The following is an 18,976-nucleotide window of genomic DNA, read 5'->3' as shown; positions in this document are numbered from 1 at the left end:
GACCGCCGGGGAAACTACTACGAATACGGTGCTGGAAGTACCTGCTATGGGATACACTGACCCTCGAGAGCGATTCTTCGAACAGCGTGGCCCGATCATACAACAGTCTAGATCCACTTCTGAAGCAATTAATAGGGGTTTCCCTCTAAAAAACTGGTGATTCAGAGTCAATATGTTCCAGCGCCACCCCGCCGAATGTGCCTTTACTTGAGACTTCCAGGATGCAGCGATCGGAGAGAGAGACTACCGGAAACATGGAATGGGTCGGTGGATGATACCATGAAGAACGCACAATAAAACGGTTTCCCCCGTATAGTTAGACTCATCTACATCCTGCATATAAGTCCAGTCAGTCCCGGAAGTGATTCTCGCAGTGTTGTTCGACCTCTCGTAGTCGAAGGGTGGAGAGTTGGTTACGTAAGATGCGCACTGCCCATTATTCTTAGAGTCAAACAGCCATACAGTGCTTCTCGGCTTTTCAGTATAGACTGACTTTACTGACAGGACAAAGGATCATTTGAAAATTACCCAGTCTCCTCACACTACCATTTGCCTACTTACTTTCAAAGAACAAGTTATGGAGTACAGGTATTTCAAAAGGATTCCCACGTAGTGTCAAGTGATGGAGCAAGTACAGTTGAACATATGGACCAACCAAACCGGTTTGTGAAGGGAAACAAAGGCCAGTCTACGCGATGGAAACAATAGCCAAGTGAAAACTGTCCTGTACGCTGTACCTAGGGCCACACGGTTACTCATCCCTGAGGCAATAATACACGATTTTATTCAGCCTTCAGTTAATGTAGGCCATGATCACGGAGCGATTTCATTTACCTACGTTTTCATAAATTGCAAAGAAACATAAAAGCGTTTTACTTCGTTGGTATACTGGCTTTTCTAAATGCATGGAAGTAATATTGACATGCGTCCGTAAAATATAGAAAAAAACTGCTGGTGTACAGGAATAGGTCGGTCACGATTGTATGGATAAGGCATGCGAGTGGTTGTAGTTATAACTACTGACGTGTCCTTTCTATACAATAAACAAAAAAGTGAATGAACATTGTGAAATCAAAACTAAAGAGACAGAGAAGAAATGAGCACTGATGAGAAGTGGAAAAAGATAAATAAAGAGACTATTGTCGATGAGCCGATGAGGATGGTGGTGCATCTAGGCTCGTGGAAATCGGACAACATTGTCCGGATATTTGTAAGCAGGATTCTCATAGCCATTGAAACGCCAGTTGACCAGTCGGTCTGCTTCATCGTCGTGCAGGCCTACAGTTTGGTCCACACCGGTTACATCCACGGCAGTGATTTCGTCTACCTCCGCCACGGTGCACGAGTAACCAGCACGGTGCAGTCGAGCCCGCCGTATTCGATATCGTAATACGAACAGTGTAGCAATGAGAATGCCAAAAACGGCTGTCAGGGCTAAGAACCATTTGGTCACCGTACCAAGCCCCTGAGGTTGGGATGGATGAGTGTGCTTCGTTTGAGTGTTAGCTGCCGGCTACAAATGAGAAATGATCGTCAGTATTCTTCACGGTGAGTACCGGTGTGATGTGTGTAGAAGAGTTCCATGCCTATCCTCACCTAGCTAACATAGAGATCAAATGCCATCATCATCATCATCATCATCATCATCTGACAGCAACATCAGTGTTGGCAACTGATGCTTACTGCCGTAGATCAAATTATTCCGCCCCACACAGAGAACCCTATTCGATAAGATATTAAGGAGTTGGGTCTAGTAAAGCAATGGGTTGTTACCCGATGGAAGTGAACAGGCCAAAATGAATAAGGCTAGAACGCGAGCACATGATCAATTCAAAGCCCCGATCAGATCATCACGCAGTCGCAATTGCAAATTTGACACATCATAATGTATTTGTAGACAACCTGCAAGCTACTGAGTGAAGACCCTTGAAACTAAATGTGGAATTTGTCAGCAATTATCGATCGAAATCCAGGAGCGCAACAAAGTGCTAAGGATAAATAACGAACAAATTAGAACACGCTGAATTGATAAAGCGAACACCGATGTTGACACAATTGGCTAAAACCTGTACCATAACAGCGGTGGATAGCCGCTAACGGCTTCAATGATTCCGATAGCTCATCCAGTTATATGCCACTGAACGCGTAGGTACTGTCGACTCACGCCAACAAAACCACTCACATCTTTCTTGCAGGGACTACCAGTAAAGAAGAGCTAAAGTGTTCTCTCTGAAGGGGGACTAATAGTTCTCCGCTATTCAGATGCTTTTCTACCATGGGAATCACTACCACTAGATTGAAGATGGGCTTTAGTCAGACAGTCATCTGCTTTGAGGACACCGGGAAATCACACTCAGTGCATCCATGTATCACGAAAGGATATTCATGGAGCTATCAAATGGTTTGGAATTCTTCCATCTCATCTATATTTGGTTTGTACTTTTTGTCCAGGGTACTCTGCACTCGTGCTTTATTTGAGTTGGGAAAATCAACAATGCATTTAGGCGAACTCTCCTCATTTTCGCTTCCTCAGATGTCAACGCTCTGAGGTGATTTTATTACGACTGACGCATACACTTAACAGTAGGGATACCCACAAGGTCAAGCTGGAAGGGTAGCGACAGGCAGCTGGCTGAAAACCCCATCATTTGTGTATAAAAACTTGTACTTTCGAAACATCGGTAACTTGGGCGAGTTTATTGGCTGGTGATCTGTTCGCCGAGCTTGGCAATTAACTTGCAAACATTTCGCCATCAAATAACAGGAGAGCGGTGGGCAGTTACACTTACGTAAGCCCAATTATTCGCGATAAATTTGGTTCCCCAGAGCTCGTATGAAAAGGGTACCAGGCTACGTATTGCCACTTGAGAGGCGTAGCGCTCAATGCCCGTGGAAACCGATTAGCATTTTGATGCCAGCAATATCCCACCCCAGGGACTTCCTGCAAAAACGGCATGTGATGCTTCTTTACGGGATGATTAGTATTGATGAATAGAGCTGTCAACGTTTTCCAGTAGGATTGATTAAAAAAGCCTTCAGAACTAAAACGATACTCGCTAATAGAGCGGATTTTTGGGTTCCATGCAGTGTCTCCCCCCTTTCGAAGGGCTACACTATACTTGATCTTCAAACCTCAGTGGTTTCGTTGTCAACTGAAATTCCAGCGCTGTGGGACAAACTAAGGCCCAACGTATCACTAAACAAGTTTGTAACCAGCATAAATATTTTTGGCACTCAAGCCTCAAGTCATTATCAATGTGCTAGTGAGAGGTGCAAGGTTGTGCGCAAGTGCTAAGAATTCGGGTTACAGTTATAACAAGAAAAAAATATCGAATCAAGCGAAGTAATGGTGCTCGTTGTCGCAGGAAAATTTACTGAAGTAGGGGATGGAGGAATGGTTCTTCCACAATGTAGGGTTTGCAGAACTTGTCATGACTGCAGGAGTGATCTCTCTAGAGTGTTGTACCGTATTACTAGTAGCATTGTTTTTTATTATTGTCATATACTGTTGTGATATTATACATTATGATATAGCGTTTTGTTTTATACACTGTGTTACATATTACACTAAGTATCCTAAATCATAGAATAGATCTGGAGAATGTGGACATTTTAAGGCGGGAAGTGCGATTCACATCACAGCGGTTGATAGCCGAGAAATGGAAATTACTAAGCATCAAAGCGTGAAAAGAATCGAGGGTGTGGAGTTAGCGAGTGTATGGAAAGCAGTCTTAGATAAAAGTTGAGTTGACACGTGACGGTGTGGTTGTCAATCCACCTAGGATCATTAGAAAAAACCGGGGGGTGGGGGTGGAAATCTTAACCCGACCAAAGATCACAGCATCCCTCTTACCCAACTATCTTAGCACTAGCTCACCCACAGAGACTGACAGAAGGTTCAAACGAAGTTCAAGAGGTACCATCAAATGAACCGAACCAGAAGAACTAGACTCTAGGCTGGACCCAAACACATGTGGGTTCCCGCATCGACCCAACACTTGTTCAACCACTCTAACACACTGAAATCCCTCGGCCGACACCCAACAGAGATTTAGCTTGACTTAGCTTATTGGTTCTCCTTCCGCCTTAAATCTCAACCAACCTCGGAACATAGTCACTTGGCCTGACGAAGCTTTTGTGTCAAAAGCGAAAGGTTGCCCAGCAATAAATCTACCGATTGCCACCAAACTTCATTATCATTATTATAGATCCAACACTAGTGTTGAAAAATGGCCATTCATCATCTCAATAACGTGTGAAAACTTGTCAGGAAAGGATTAAGAAATCGTGAACAGACCCACAATCAAGCAACGCACCCGAGCTACCTATATTCCGCAACATTACCGAAGGGACATTGATCCAGCTTACCACCCGAGGGTTCTATCTCGTCGCTTGGACAGCTGAGTTAAAAACTGACGGCACGAACATGATGGACTAAACGGAATGATTGCATCAGAGCACGAGGATGACTGTTCTAACAAGAATGCTTTTAATGAGAATCCCCAAAATAAAGCAATCACCTACATATAATAGACTGAAATCAGTCCACAATCATAGTTTGCGTTGCATTCAAGCAGGCCCACAGAGGGCCACGTGCAACCCACCACCGCAAGCACACCGCATCGAAACCTTCAGACTTTTTGTAAGCTTCTACTGCTCCCCGGCTAATTCGCGTGTTGATGGAGTGAACGGTTTATCGGCTTTCTATTAGGGATATAATTTCACAATGAACGAATGATAATCACCATTCGCGAACCGGAATAGTAAGTAGGTACATGACGACATGAATTCGGGTCCCCACGACTGTGTAGAGAACGACCCTAAATCCATGAGCGAATCAAAAGTTGTATCCGCCAGAAGGGAGTACGTTATAGTCTTGACAGTCGTGACAGCTTTACGGGCGTTAATATTACAATGATTGGCTGCAACGGAAATCCTACATACAACGAGGAATCTGGTGGAAGTAAATACTGTCTATGAATTTACCAGACTAACAGGCGCAGCTTGGGGAAGCTAAACTTATTTAAGTGTTCAACACACGTTATTTGGAGACTATGAGGACCTAATGAGCTGCTCGAACGCCGTCTCATTCTCTAAGCATATAAGGCTGAGGTTGCCTTACTAAGCAGTGCGCTAACTCCGATTTTGCTTGAATGGTGAACTTTGATAAGCATGTGGAACGATGCTTGAGTAGGGATGGAACAGGAAAAGATGGAAAATATTTTAAAGATCCTGGAAAACAAACCTGAGATGACCGGGTGTCGTTAATCAAAAGCGTGTCCTGCTTGGCGTGTTGTGGTCCAAAAGCAGATGGTGTAGCATCATAGGCGCTGACGTGTAAGTCCCATCGGGGAGTTGGAGGCTTTGATTGGTCCCCATTGGTGCTGTCATCTAGTGCAATATTCGTTGAAAAAGAAAGTAATGTGAAAGAAGGAACAGGCACACTACCTCCCAACTGACGATATGCACAGAAGTGTCTTCGGGACAAGGATCAACAGTGGACAGAAATAAAGATGCCTACATTTACTACATGCAGTATGCCCCTTAGAGACACAAGGAGGCGACAACACGTTTTAAAAGAATGAGATCCCGCAGAACAGTTCAAAAGGTCATTGACATGATGTTTGAGATAGAATAACATTGGAGACCGCCTTGATGACACTGCAAGCGCACAGATAACCATAATCAAGCGCTCTTTGGACAACCACATACGGATATAGGGGCTGTTCGTACACTGTCAAACGATAACGACCACCTGTCGACTTCACACTACGTCCAGTTCTGAGAAATGATGGGGTCGTGTTGGGTTGAAGTGATCTGTATAAAGGAATCCGGATAAGACATAGTTTGGTAGCGTAGTTGTGTGGACGCACTGAGTTTACTTAGGCTTCGGCTTCGAGAAGCTCGTAGTGGCTGTATCTGATGGAACAAAACTAAACATACCCATGCTCCTCCATTCATAACAGGAGGAAACTAGTTTGGATTCAAACCTATTTTCCTCAGTCGGCGGGAACGAAAGAAGACCCTGTCTAGAGGAAACAACGTTGTTGAAAACTCCCTGACACCCCACGAGTATTTCCGCCCTTCTTGAAGCTCATGAAGTAGGCGTAGTTCCAGAATTTCTGCCAACTTTTAGTTCTTCTTGAACCCTGTATCTATTTCTCTGGGGTGTCCAGATCTAGAGGGTTTGAAAAAAGTGGGTTCTGGAAAAGATCTGCGATGGACCGAATCAATTGCATTCGCTTCGCTCTCTGTTGAACACATTTCCCGTCCGGACACAAATAGTTCGGTGAGTCAATACCAGAGTTTCACTCTCATTAGAGCACATTTACAGTTACATGCTTGAATATGCATTACTGATAAACTCTAATAAGAGTAAAAGTCGAATTCAATGCTTGATGTTATTAGTGAGGCCTCACGAGGACAATAGCGCCAGGAGAGAAGTGATGTTCAAACGAGGATAACCACAACACTAACTGTAGAATTTTCCCGCTATAGTGTCCTCTTGGTGCACGACACTGAGAAATAGCACAGATGGAATAATGTCACATTTAAACCGTATGAGACGACAACAATCTGGAAATTCGGAGTCTTCTGGATGCAGCGTTGGCAGTCCATATGCGGCAGACACTGAATCATGATTGGTTGTAAAATTCACGCTCTCGGCCAACCAGAACTTACCTTGATTCCGGACCGGCAAGCGTCCCGAATATCTGGCTGATCGCGTCGGGATAGGACTTCTTAGCGTAGGATCGCCCAACTGCGGGCGGTAAGGCGGTTTTGGCACAGGATACAACCTAACAGGTGTGTATGCGAGATCCACTAACAATGAGTTCAGTCCCAACCGGAGATTCGATCATAGTGACTAATTTTGAAAATCAGTTGTATCACGACTCTTCCGCGGCATGACCTATGCAAATCTAGCCAAAGAGCACCACGCACGGGAAAACTAAATTCGTGATAACCACTGAACTAAGCATTCCATTCGAAGGAGTGGGCTGCCATAATGTCCAGCAGAAAAACGGTCTTATACGTGCCGTACCGTTTCGCCGTAGTTGATGAGGACCATGTTGATCACTGGTTCCAACGGGCAAAATTTAACTAGGTGTGCATGATTCACTGGCGTACTACTGGTCGATGAATACTTCTCAGAGTGAAATCTGACAGGAACAGAGGAGCGCGTGGGATGTGGACCATAAGATTGTATTGTTAAAGCTACCATGGTCTACATCACTCGTTACTGATTTCAGACGCACGGATGTTTTTCTTACACACTGCGAAAAAATTCAGAGTGGGCATCGTGAGGTTGGCTGGCTAAGTGATGGCGTAAAAAGATGCCTGAAGTCAGAAAATACTAAGACAACCATTGCATTATTCAGTGGTAACAAACCTTCTCCAATTCGTGTTATTTTCGACGCGAATTTATTTCCTTCTGGTTTGGTGTTTGTCTTGCCCGACTTATTATCCAGATCCAACTTGGGTAGGTGATGACGGTACTTTGCAATTATAGTTTCCGCTTCCAACGCCGCCTCCTGGTCAGCTGTGGGGAGCAGAACCCCATCCGCTTCCGGCATGCTTACGTGGTGTAAAGATTTGACCATTGCGTCTAGCTGCGGATATTCCCTATCACGCAGTTGTGCCACATGGTGTAAAATAGCATCTTTCAACAGTGGGACCTGCAATGATGAACAGGAACTGAACGCTAAGATCAGTAAGGAAACATCAAACAGATAATAGCACCCAGATGGCCTGCAAAATAAAGAGTAGTGTCCTGAAACCAACTGCAGAAGGGTGATCAAGTTGTTCCGAAGAAAATTGAAGGCCGTTGGTATGAAACGTAGAACTTTGAGTTCCTTGAAAGTGCAAGAAAATTATTGTTTTCTGTTCCACAATTACGCTTGAGTGAGGCCGTTTTTCGACGAAAATTCAACGAATTACTGAATAACTTTCTAAAAGTTACCAGGGGAAGATGTGTTGTCCGATAAGCAGCCAAATACCAGTAAACAGCTAGATGTTGAAAACACAAGTGAACGGTCACCCTCAATTCAGCATGCCCACGAAAGTTGCTTAGTTGCAATCTTGACACGCCCAGTGCACGATAAACGTTGTGTAAGTATGTGAATCTTTGCTGAGTTTCCACTGGGACAGTCTTGGTGTGCCTTGAAAACCATCCCAACTAGGGTGCGACAGAAGATAAAAATATATCATCCGAAAAACGGATTAAGACAGATATCTTCTGAAGGGCAGTCCATATAAAACAGGACAAGTGCACTCGAGGAAGTTAACTAAAAGGATAAACATAGCATAAGAAAAAGTTAATAAAGTAAGGCCATCAATGTATCCGGCATAAATCATATGCGTCTAAACTGTTCAGTGTTCCAAAATATGAGTGAACTGACTGGACCAGTTTTCACTAATGGAAAAATAAGAATCTCAGCCGCATGTGAAAATACGGTTGTAAAGCTACCATGGTCGACATCACTCGTTACTGATTTCAGATGCACGGATGTTTCTCTTACACACTGCGAAAAAATTCAGAATGGGCATCGTGAGGTTGGCTGGCTAAGTGATGGCGTAAAAAGATGCCTGAAGTCAGAAAATACTAAGACAACCATTGCATTATTCAGTGGTAACAAACCTTCTCCAATTCGTGTTATTTTCGACGCGAATTTATTTCCTTCTGGTTTGGTGTTTGTCTTGCCCGACTTATTATCCAGATCCAACTTGGGTAGGTGATGACGGTACTTTGCAATTATAGTTTCCGCTTCCAACGCCGCCTCCTGGTCAGCTGTGGGGAGCAGAACCCCATCCGCTTCCGGCATGCTTACGTGGTGTAAAGATTTGACCATTGCGTCTAGCTGCGGATATTCCCTATCACGCAGTTGTGCCACATGGTGTAAAATAGCATCTTTCAACAGTGGGACCTGCAATGATGAACAGGAACTGAACGCTAAGATCAGTAAGAAAACATCAAACAGATAATAGCACCCAGATGGCCTGCAAAATAAAGAGTAGTATCCTGAAACCAACTGCAGAAGGGTGATCAAGTTGTTCCGAAGAAAATTGAAGGCCGTTGGTATGAAACGTAGAACCTTGAGTTCCTTGAAAGTGCAAGAAAATTATTGTTTTCTGTTCCACAATTACGCTTGAGTGAGGCCGTTTTTCGACGAAAATTCAACGAATTACTGAATAACTTTCTAAAAGTTACCAGGGGAAGATGTGTTGTCCGATAAGCAGCCAAATACCAGTAAACAGCTAGATGTTGAAAACACAAGTGAACGGTCACCCTCAATTCAGCATGCCCACGAAAGTTGCTTAGTTGCAATCTTGACACGCCCAGTGCACGATAAACGTTGTGTAAGTATGTGAATCTTTGCTGAGTTTCCACTGGGACAGTCTTGGTGTGCCTTGAAAACCATCCCAACTAGGGTGCGACAGAAGATAAAAATATATCATCCGAAAAACGGATTAAGACAGATATCTTCTGAAGGGCAGTCCATATAAAACAGGACAAGTGCACTCGAGGAAGTTAACTAAAAGGATAAACATAGCATAAGAAAAAGTAAATAAAGTAAGGCCATCAATGTATCCGGCATAAATCATATGCGTCTAAACTGTTCAGTGTTCCAAAATATGAGTGAACTGACTGGACCAGTTTTCACTAATAGAAAAATAAGAATCTCAGCCGCATGTGAAAATACGGTTTTTAATCTCACAACGTACTCCATTATCCCTCAGCGCTGGACGAAGACGGTGTACCATTTCGAAGACTAAGTACAAGGAATTGTCCACATGCAAACAGATTCATCCGAAATTCAAACCTGGAGGAAATACACACACACGTGCATACACACACGGAAATTGAACGTAAGAGCCTTGACAACAAAAAGCTACCTACCTGATCCAACTTTTCCAGACTCCGATTGAACTGCCTCTCCACATCATCCAGTCGTCCACGTAAGTTGCTCAGGACACGACTGGCCTCCAAAGGGTCGGTCGCTTGTAAATGCTCCCATCGTCGGATCAAATGGTACCGATCCCGTTCAACAACACGTTGCAAATGTTCTATGGCACTGAGAAGTTGCGTGAGCTGAAACGGATAAAAATGCGATAGCAGGCGAAACAAATAGGAGCACAGCATGATCGCTTCGGGCTATGGGTTTCTCCCGTGAACAGTTTTGCTTTTCCTGACCGACGGTCGTCATACAAACACATTTCGCGGAAATATCACAGTCAAGCTCTCCCATCGTTGGATCTGCCAATTGGTAGGATGCCTTCGATGGTAGCGGCAACGGGTTCACATAGCATAAAGCTCTTCAACACTGCCACCAAAGACTGAGGTCACATACAATAGGTGGAAAAAGCCATTACTCGGAAGTCGCATCGAGAGACCAACTAAGTCCTCGAAAAGGAAAATTCGTCTTACGATGGAAGCTAGACATTGAATCAGGAAGCTCACGCGATTAAAAACAAATAATTACAAGGAAAACATAACTTTTGCTAAACAGCCACATGATTGCACGCCGCTAGACGAGGAAATCTTCGTTCAAAAAGGTAACATCAGGCTTCACTACTCCATCCACCTCTGGACTACACAAAGAAAACTCTCATTCCCTCGAGATAATTCACTCCACTTGAAATTAGGTCCGGTCAAGGTCCATGGAGCATTAGGGGGCATTACTGATGTGTCACGATGTCCTATAATAACGGCAGGCTAAACCTATAATTGGCTTGTGTGTATAGCAGTGTCTGAAGGAAATGGAAAGAACAATCTGTTCAGATTCGGGGCGGCTGCCGCAGAACACACATTTCTCAAGTACGAATTCGTTGCTTTTCGTCGAACCGTGTTGGATCTTAGGAAGCCTCTATTTCATTGTAAACAGGAGTGAATTTAACTGAGATAGATGAAGATCAATAAGCTGCAGAAATATGAAGTTGGCTGAAGTAGTAGTTCAGCTGTAGTACCCTTCCGGTGCCTAACTGCCATGCTACCCGAAGGTTGCACGAGGGCTGGGATACTGCCAGGTTGCCCAAGCCTAGACAGACGAAGTCGAGAGACAGAGGTCGGGTTCGAACCACGGACCTTCCGGTCAGTGAATTCGCGCTCTAACCACTTGAGCCGTCTCGCTGGAACTCGTGGGTGAAATGCATGAGAGTAAGATCCTTACCAGAACCTTAGCGAACAACACTTTGAGCATAAGAATGGTTTTGAGGGACGTCTGCGGAGGGGCTCGTTTCAGAAATTCGCAACCGAGTCCTCACAGGCCCAATCAAATGGATCCCGAAGCACAGGTTTCTATAGTTGCCTTCGAAGAGGAAGGTAGCACAGAGCACTTTTTACCCAGCTTCTGCCACGTGACTTCTCGACAAGGTGAATCAATCTCACTTCTTCTAAGTGCATTGAAAATGTAGTTTACTTATTTGCAGAAGGAACAAAAAAATGTAAAAATGTAAACACTCAGATTGTGAGGAAACCCACAACCGCTAAACAACAACCAATCGTTGCGAACCAAGTTTGGCGTCCCTCAAGGATGGTCTCTGTTAGGGGGGGGAACTTCTGTTAAACTGTGAATTTTATGGAAAGCGAAGGCCTTATTACACGAATTTACATCAACTGTGAAGACACAAACTCAACCTCCTTTCCACACAAATGTTCGGGAACTGCAACCAGCAAATTTAAGGAAGATGACAGGTGGGGAAAGTAGTCTCAGGTAAGAAAAATTGGAATTTTAAGAATTTATAGTGAACACTTTACTTATTTGTTGGAAATTTCAATCGCTTACCTAACTGAATCTGGATGAGAAAAAAGGGGTGTAGACGACGCGTGAGTGATAAGTTTTCCTAGGATTGTCACGATGGCAGGAAATTTCAACACGACCAATTGTTTAATTTGTTGATCCGTTTTATTGATTCTTCATACGAGTTCTCAAAGTCATACCACATTTAGAATATGGTGATGATGCAAAGAGGTTTGGAATTTTTTCAACCAAGATTTCACCATGTGCACCAGATCAAGCCATTCCGGAAAGCACGAAGAACGACACTTTGGCATGCGGTCGTAGGCGAGAGTTAAAAAATGAGGCATATTTGATTGTGGTAGATCTTCACATCGTTACTCTCAGTCTATATATACTGTCAAACTTACGCGTAACCAGCCGCCAATGTGCCTCCGCTCAGCATTACCAATTCCTTGCTTCACTTGTTCAGTGCGATTCAAAAAGTATTTAGAGCTGGATACCGCAGGCATTTTGTTACTTCGTTACTTCGTTACTTAATGGTTTGCTGATATTGTTCTTTCGGAAGAGGTTACTGGATATCGATGATTACTTACAGGGTGGGAACCACTGCGTTTGGACTGGAAGGTTAACTGCCAAAGCCACTCACTCCGACCACTCAACAGTTGACCGTGACTGCCGGTGCATTAACCAGAACATTCGGAATACTTTAAAAATCAAAGAGGCCGGTAGTGCTCAAAAGGTACCTGATGCACGTGGTCGCATCAGGAGTGCGTACTCGGGTTCGGCGAAACCATTGCAGCCGAGCGGGTCAGACTAGTGAGTCATCAGCTCCGGGCACGGTTCCCAAAGAAAACCCTACATTCTCCCACTGCCTCACGGGTCACAATTCGGCTTGAAGTGATGACGGGCTTAATTGCTGCAATGATTCGGCGGACTACACTATCTGGAACTTCGTTCCATGCAAGAAAGAGCAGCGAGAGCCGGTACTACGGGTAATCATGCTACGAGGTGGTCTGGAGGTAAAGTCGTGCTGTCCTATGCGATAAGAGCGTGAAGGCAGATAGGTGTTTCTCCCAGGCGACAAGCATGTTCACAGTCATGCGAGCAGTGATGTTGCCTTCTCCCGAGGGAGGACGGATGAGAAAAGGTCGGCCCTAAAAGCCACTCACTCCGACCACTCAACAGTTGACCGTGACTGCCGGTGCATTAACCAGAACATTCGGAATACTTTAAAAATCAAAGAGGCCGGTAGTGCTCAAAAGGTACCTGATGCACGTGGTCGCATCAGGAGTGCGTACTCGGGTTCGGCGAAACCATTGCAGCCGAGCGGGTCAGACTAGTGAGTCATCAGCTCCGGGCACGGTTCCCAAAGAAAACCCTACATTCTCCCACTGCCTCACGGGTCACAATTTTGAGTCAGAGGCTGGGGGCAAAGTCCCTGAACAAAACCCTACATCGTCTCACTGCATTGTGGGTCAGATTTTGTAGCCAAAGGCTCAGGGTGGGGCACCTCAACCGAACACTCTTCTCAGCCTGAGCAACAGGGAAGTATCATTTTCCCGCACAGTTCCGTCGGGTCACACTTTTGAGTCAGAGGCTGGGGGCAAAGTCCCCGAACAAAATCCTACATCGTCTAACTGCATTGTGGGTCAGATTTTGTAGCCAAAGGCTCAGGGTGGGGCACCTCAACCGAACACTCTTCTCAGCCTGAGCAACAGGGAAGTATCATTTTCCCGCACAGTTCCGTGTTCACCGACGTCCCTCTCTCAAATCCCTTCCCACCACACAGTCAAACGTTGCCGGGTTAGTTGACTGTCAGTTACTTGGCTGAAGGGCCTTATGACCCTCGCTGCCTGCTAACAATAAACAATAACCACGAGGTCCTTTATACATAGAAGCTCTTAACGTCCGTATTCTATTTCAAACTGGCAAACAGGCAATGCTTGCTGAAACCTTATACTGCCTTAAAATTGATGGATGCTGTGTCTCCCAAACAGGCATACATCATTATCATCATTGTCAGCTGTAATAACCACGTACGAGCCAGATGAATTCAATGACTTGTCGCTCGTGCATCCCCTCCGAATCTCTCCTCTTAAAAGTCCACTGACAACCATGTAGTTACCCATCAATTATATCAACTCCCGCCTCCAATGCGCAACTATCTGCTTCACCTCTCCAAATAATCGAACGAAGGTGTGGCAGCTATAACCATTGTGAGAAAGTACACAGTTCTTACAGTTGATAATGATGAAAAGTAACGATCTGGGAAGGATGGCATTATAACATATTCCTAAGCAGCGACGGGATAGTAACACAACAAAAGAGCGATGTACTGCGTTGAGTAAAAATTAAAATAAATGACTGAAGCGCTCAAAAACGAACATGGAAAAGTTGGATGGGTATATTTTAGGTGCTGACACTAAGGACGCATCGAGCAGGGTTGTGTGATAGATGGAGAGAGGAAGCAGTGAAACATGCCGGTCCATTAGTTCATACTAGTGAGCACACAGCACACCATACGTTACTTCGATGTTCACTCTTGAAGGATATGGGATTTCAGACAATGAGCTCATATGAAGCCCCAAAGATTTCTTTAGATATCGCAACTCCACTTCCAACAAGATGGTTCAGTACTTAAGGCGCAAACTTATCGACCACAAGGTCCGTGGTTCGAACCCGACCTCTGCATCTCGACTGCTCTGTGCAGGCTTAAGTAACATGGTATTATCTCAGCTCTCGTCCTTCCTTTGGGGGTTAGGGCAGATTGATACCATTGTTTGTTGTCATCAATAATGTATTTCTTCAAGTAGTGAGACAGGACAGCTGTTCGCCTTTTCCACATCTTTAACAATTCTTGTTTTGGTGTATCCGGAAGCCTCACAAAGTGACATATTGGTCGGTGATTTTGATAGTGTTCTTTTAGCGTCAACTGACTGAGATGGAAAGAAGCCTGAGTGCCTAACAGAGTGAACTAGTCTGTACTCCCCCAAAATATTTGAGTAAGTGAACTGGAAAACGGACTGTGTTGATTACCTTTAGCGTTTCATTTACACAAGGAGATGCCACGAAGTAAACCAACAAAAAAACAAACGTCAGCTCGAGATTCACGACACATGATCGCAAACGCACTACCGACATAACGCCGCCAGAAAGACAGCAAACATTCAAAGGTATTCATCCAATTGAAATCCGGTTTTCTTGAGATGGTTGTCGTCAGACGTACAAAGCTGAAGCCACAATCGGTCACACCTGGCACACGGACATAAATCACAACGGTGGACCACACCGATTCACGAAAACAAATATAAATTAAATCGTGGCGAAAACCTCGACCTTAGCTCGTTCAATGCCTATTCAGGGAGGTTCGGTTGAGATAATCTGTATCCTAACACTTCGCATCGGCCGAAAACTTGATGTACATTCCCTTGAGTGGTTCAGAAGACTGCAATATGCTTAGCAAACTGGATCGTCTGTTGCCCGAGTTTCTCCTCCACCTGCGTGAGCTTACCGAGTCCTCAGAGCGGATGCAATTGCTCAGATGACAGTTCCGTCACTTAGGTTGACTTGCGAGGCTCGGACCCCCTAGCCGTACAAACACGTCTGTTTAAAACAAGTTTCAACCCCCACTCATGTTCAGTTATTGACTATTTAGTTTGAATCGATGCGCCACGATCGCACCAGTTCCAATTAGTTCCTACTCCCCGTAAGTTGATTGAGTCACAGCAGGCGTAACTGCAAGATGTGATAAAGCCTACGTCCCCGAGATTTTAGACAGAAAGTTTACGACAACAGTGTACCCATCGTACAAACACCTTGCTTGCAGATCCTACCAAACTGCGAAGGACGCAAACACAACGATCGATGGTTGTAGACAGACGTGTACATAAACAACTTGCCAGCGAATCACAGAGTTGTTACGGCATAAAGTGCATCAGCAGAATGGAAAAATCGTTCCCGCCGTCCACTAACCAGAGCAGCAAAGAGGAGGCGGGGGAAGACGGGAGGAAACCGCATGGTTCACTGGTTGGTTCGTCTGGTGCAACAGCGACCGATACAGTGGCACCCTGCTGGCAAAGACACGAAGTGCCCTGAGTTCCTACCGGCAAAAACCTGGTATGCAACACGCAATACACACAGTGGGTCACACCACAGGGAGTGGCCATCAGTAAAACTGTGTGCCGAGCCATGCAAATCAGATTTAGAGACTGGAAAGTGCGTTAGCAAAAAAGATTTCAGGTGAACTTAGGAAATCGCAATTTCGTCCTAGATGCATTTAGGCGATGGGCACATTCAGGTGTGGGAGTAAACCTCCCGCATTGAGTACAAGCAAACATTAACCGTGTGTTTCACTGCACTCGGACAGGCATCAGTAAACATAGCAAACCAAAGTAATCAACTGAGAGACTCAGAGGCAGTGCCAGATGTAGAAACCATAGATGGTGAGATATCGCCTGGTTAGCCGGCACTAGGCGAAGTTACTAAATATGTTGGGGATGAAATCGAACCACTGACCTTTCGGATAGGATCCGACTCCTACCGATTCCCTATACGTCATTCTGAGGGGAACAGAGGACGGACTAGTGATATATTGTGAAACACTATTGAGACAATATCTGTTTCTTCCCCAGCAAGTCTTCCGAAGCATCTGTTAACTAAATGTGGGACCAATGATGATTTGTCAGTAAATAGACCGCAAAATAATCTTGGACGCTGAAAGCTGTAAACGCAGATTAGGCCAGTCCAAATTAAGTCTAAAAACATCTTCCAGAGTATGGGACACCTCTTATTACTTATCATGTATAGTTCCCATTGAGTTATGTCATAACCTTGCCTCAAATCCCACCATACACACAATATCCTACCGTCCAGTTAATCTGTGGCATTGGAGTCTGGGTTACAGGCCGTGTTACTTTGCCTAACATGTATTTTTAGGTGAGATCCGATCAATGTGTCCATGCAAAGTAGGAGAAAAACTACCACTTTGATAAGGAATTGTGGGTCGGGGGCGGCTAAGCTGAAATGTCACGGACCAATGACGATTTGTCAGCAAATGGACCGCAAAATAATCTTGGACGCTGAAAGCTGTGAACGCAGATTAGGCCAGTCCAAATTAAGTCTAAAAACATCTTCCAGAGTATGGGACACCCCTTATTACTTACCACGTATAGTTCCCATTGAGTTATGCCATAATTTTGCCTCAAATCCCACCATACACAATATCCTACCGTTCAGTCAATCTGCGGCATTGGAGTCTGGGTTACAGGCCGTGTTACTTTGCCTAACATGTATTTTTAGGTGAGATCCGATCAATGTGTCCATGCAAAGTAGGAGGAAAACGACCACTTTGATAAGGAATTGTGGGTCGGGGGCGGCTAAGCTGAAATGTCACGTTCCGGGCTGCACTTTACAGAAGAATGGACGGAGAGGCCGANCTCTTTCCAGCATCCTACTGGTATTACTGGCATTTCTTAGGAGCGTGAGAAGTGCCACATATGCCAAGATATCCACAAGAACGTTCATAAGAGGATTTCAGTTATATTTTGTGGAAGCGCTGCACTGTTTTTACTTCGCTGTAACAGATTTAACAAAACATACGATTCTTGGGGCATTATAAGGTCCAATTTGTGCTTCCATCTGTCGTCTCAAGCCAGGCTAGAATGGACTTTGCTCTGTTCTCGTCTTTGTAGCACACTCATATCACTGCAAGGTAAAAAATCAACATGTTTGGAGGCAAAACGTAGATATCGGTATTGTCGCGCGTGACACTTGCGTTTCACGGTACTCCAATCAACAATGCAACGTAAGCTAGAACATGGGAAAAAAACCCGACTGCATTTTGATGATGAACTCGAATAACGGACCTTGAACCATTACACACGAAAGAAGGAAGCAAGGGATGAAACAATGAATTAAACTCACGTTCGACGGTGCGTTACGAACTGCGTTATCCCAGGCCAAGGCGGCAGCTTCAAAGCGCTTCCCCACAGAATGTGAAACACGTTGCTGGTGAGTGAGCAGTAAGTCATGGTCTATCGCCCGAGCTTCCTGATCTAACGCCAAGTATTTCTGTCTAAATTCCTGCAACACAAAAACGGAAGGCATGCAGTTATGAATGAGCCAACTAAACATGACGTCGAAATTGCTTGCATGAGGTCCATGAATTAGTTTGTCCACAGCCATTCATTCGATAATGAACATACAAAGGAGACGAATGTGCACGGTTTTTCACGCAACATGGCTTTACTGGATGGGGGTTCTCGCTCGCGTACAACCCTATGCGCGCCACCTGAGTAGGGTGCTACTTTTCTATTACATGGAGGGCGATGGGAAAAAGCGATCCTTCTCTCGGCAAAGGCCGAGAGAGAAGGCCGTTATCGGAAATGTTAACGAGTTTTCTCCACGCAAGTGCGACATCAACACGGCATACAATGCAAAGCGAGGAGCAATTTAGAAACAAGTGAACACATCAGTATATGTGGGCACACTGTTATGACTTTCTGAAAGTCGGGCACGGGGCTGCAAGATTAACTTTGTCGGTGTTGTCATCATGGAGGCCAAGGGATTCAATGTAGCCAAAACGATACCAGAAACCTTCAGCCCATTTACAAGGTATATTGCTAGAATTGACAAGGGGGCACATCACAGAGTTTGTGCGGCCGCAATGGTGAGTCACGTAGCAATAGGTAAACTAAAGCGTAAGACGAAATCAAACCATTTTCTTTACAGGAAACTCACCAAATCGCTCAAACTTTTCTACTTGGTTAATGAAAACTCAGACTCACAAGCGTTTTCGTGCACATTTGTCAGATTATAATCGTTTTTTTTGCTTCGTGCAAATCACAGCTCTAATTGAGGACATAAACCATATGGGTCGGTAGAACTGTGGTCAGTCCTTGCAATCTGCGTTGACTGGCTAAGCGACACCGCCATTATGATGTCCCTTTGAAGTCAGCAGCTATAAGGCCTTTGTAAATGTCACCGCGCAGTTGAAGCTGCCACACATCACACCGTACGGCCGCGAAGCTGAATCACATCACAGTTTTTACGACAGAAACTGGACAACTTCCGGGTGTCACAAATAGTAGTGAATTGAATTGACCGAGAAAAAAGCGGTGTGCAAGTCAGCCGATTGAAAGACATCAAAAGTTGTTAGCTGGCATTTCGGTTGTGAGACGGTTAGGAAGAAAGCCTAACTGGTGTAAATACACTGTGCTCCTGTTCCATCAACATTCGTT

The 18,976-nt window shown here is 44.7% G+C and overlaps 2 protein-coding genes across 2 annotated transcripts in view; one reads left to right on the top strand and one right to left on the bottom strand.

Annotated features, from left to right (window-relative positions):
• Positions 1-880: 880 nt before the first annotated feature.
• Positions 881-18,976, bottom strand: part of T265_04117 (hypothetical protein) — a gene marked incomplete at both ends in the record, with an annotated part of 34,018 nt that continues 15,922 nt past the window's right edge. Inside the window, 6 exons of the mRNA XM_009168775.1 lie at positions 881-1,513; positions 5,246-5,391; positions 7,391-7,702; positions 8,639-8,924; positions 9,899-10,090; positions 17,661-17,819. Of these exons, the coding sequence (XP_009167039.1) occupies positions 1,172-1,513; positions 5,246-5,391; positions 7,391-7,702; positions 8,639-8,924; positions 9,899-10,090; positions 17,661-17,819 (1,437 nt within the window). The remainder of the gene's footprint in view (positions 1,514-5,245; positions 5,392-7,390; positions 7,703-8,638; positions 8,925-9,898; positions 10,091-17,660; positions 17,820-18,976) is intronic.
• On the top strand, positions 15,603-15,833 carry T265_04116 (hypothetical protein; the record flags this gene model as incomplete). The annotated part of the gene is made up of 1 exon (XM_009168774.1): positions 15,603-15,833. The coding sequence occupies one exon, from the start codon at positions 15,603-15,605 to the stop codon at positions 15,831-15,833; it is 231 nt and encodes a 76-aa protein (XP_009167038.1).

The sequence above is a fragment of the Opisthorchis viverrini genome (genome assembly GCF_000715545.1).
Source record: "Opisthorchis viverrini unplaced genomic scaffold opera_v5_65, whole genome shotgun sequence".
Classification (NCBI taxonomy): domain Eukaryota; kingdom Metazoa; phylum Platyhelminthes; class Trematoda; order Opisthorchiida; family Opisthorchiidae; genus Opisthorchis; species Opisthorchis viverrini.
Note: the sequence above shows the minus strand (reverse complement) of the source record. Positions and strands in the feature narration are given on the sequence as shown.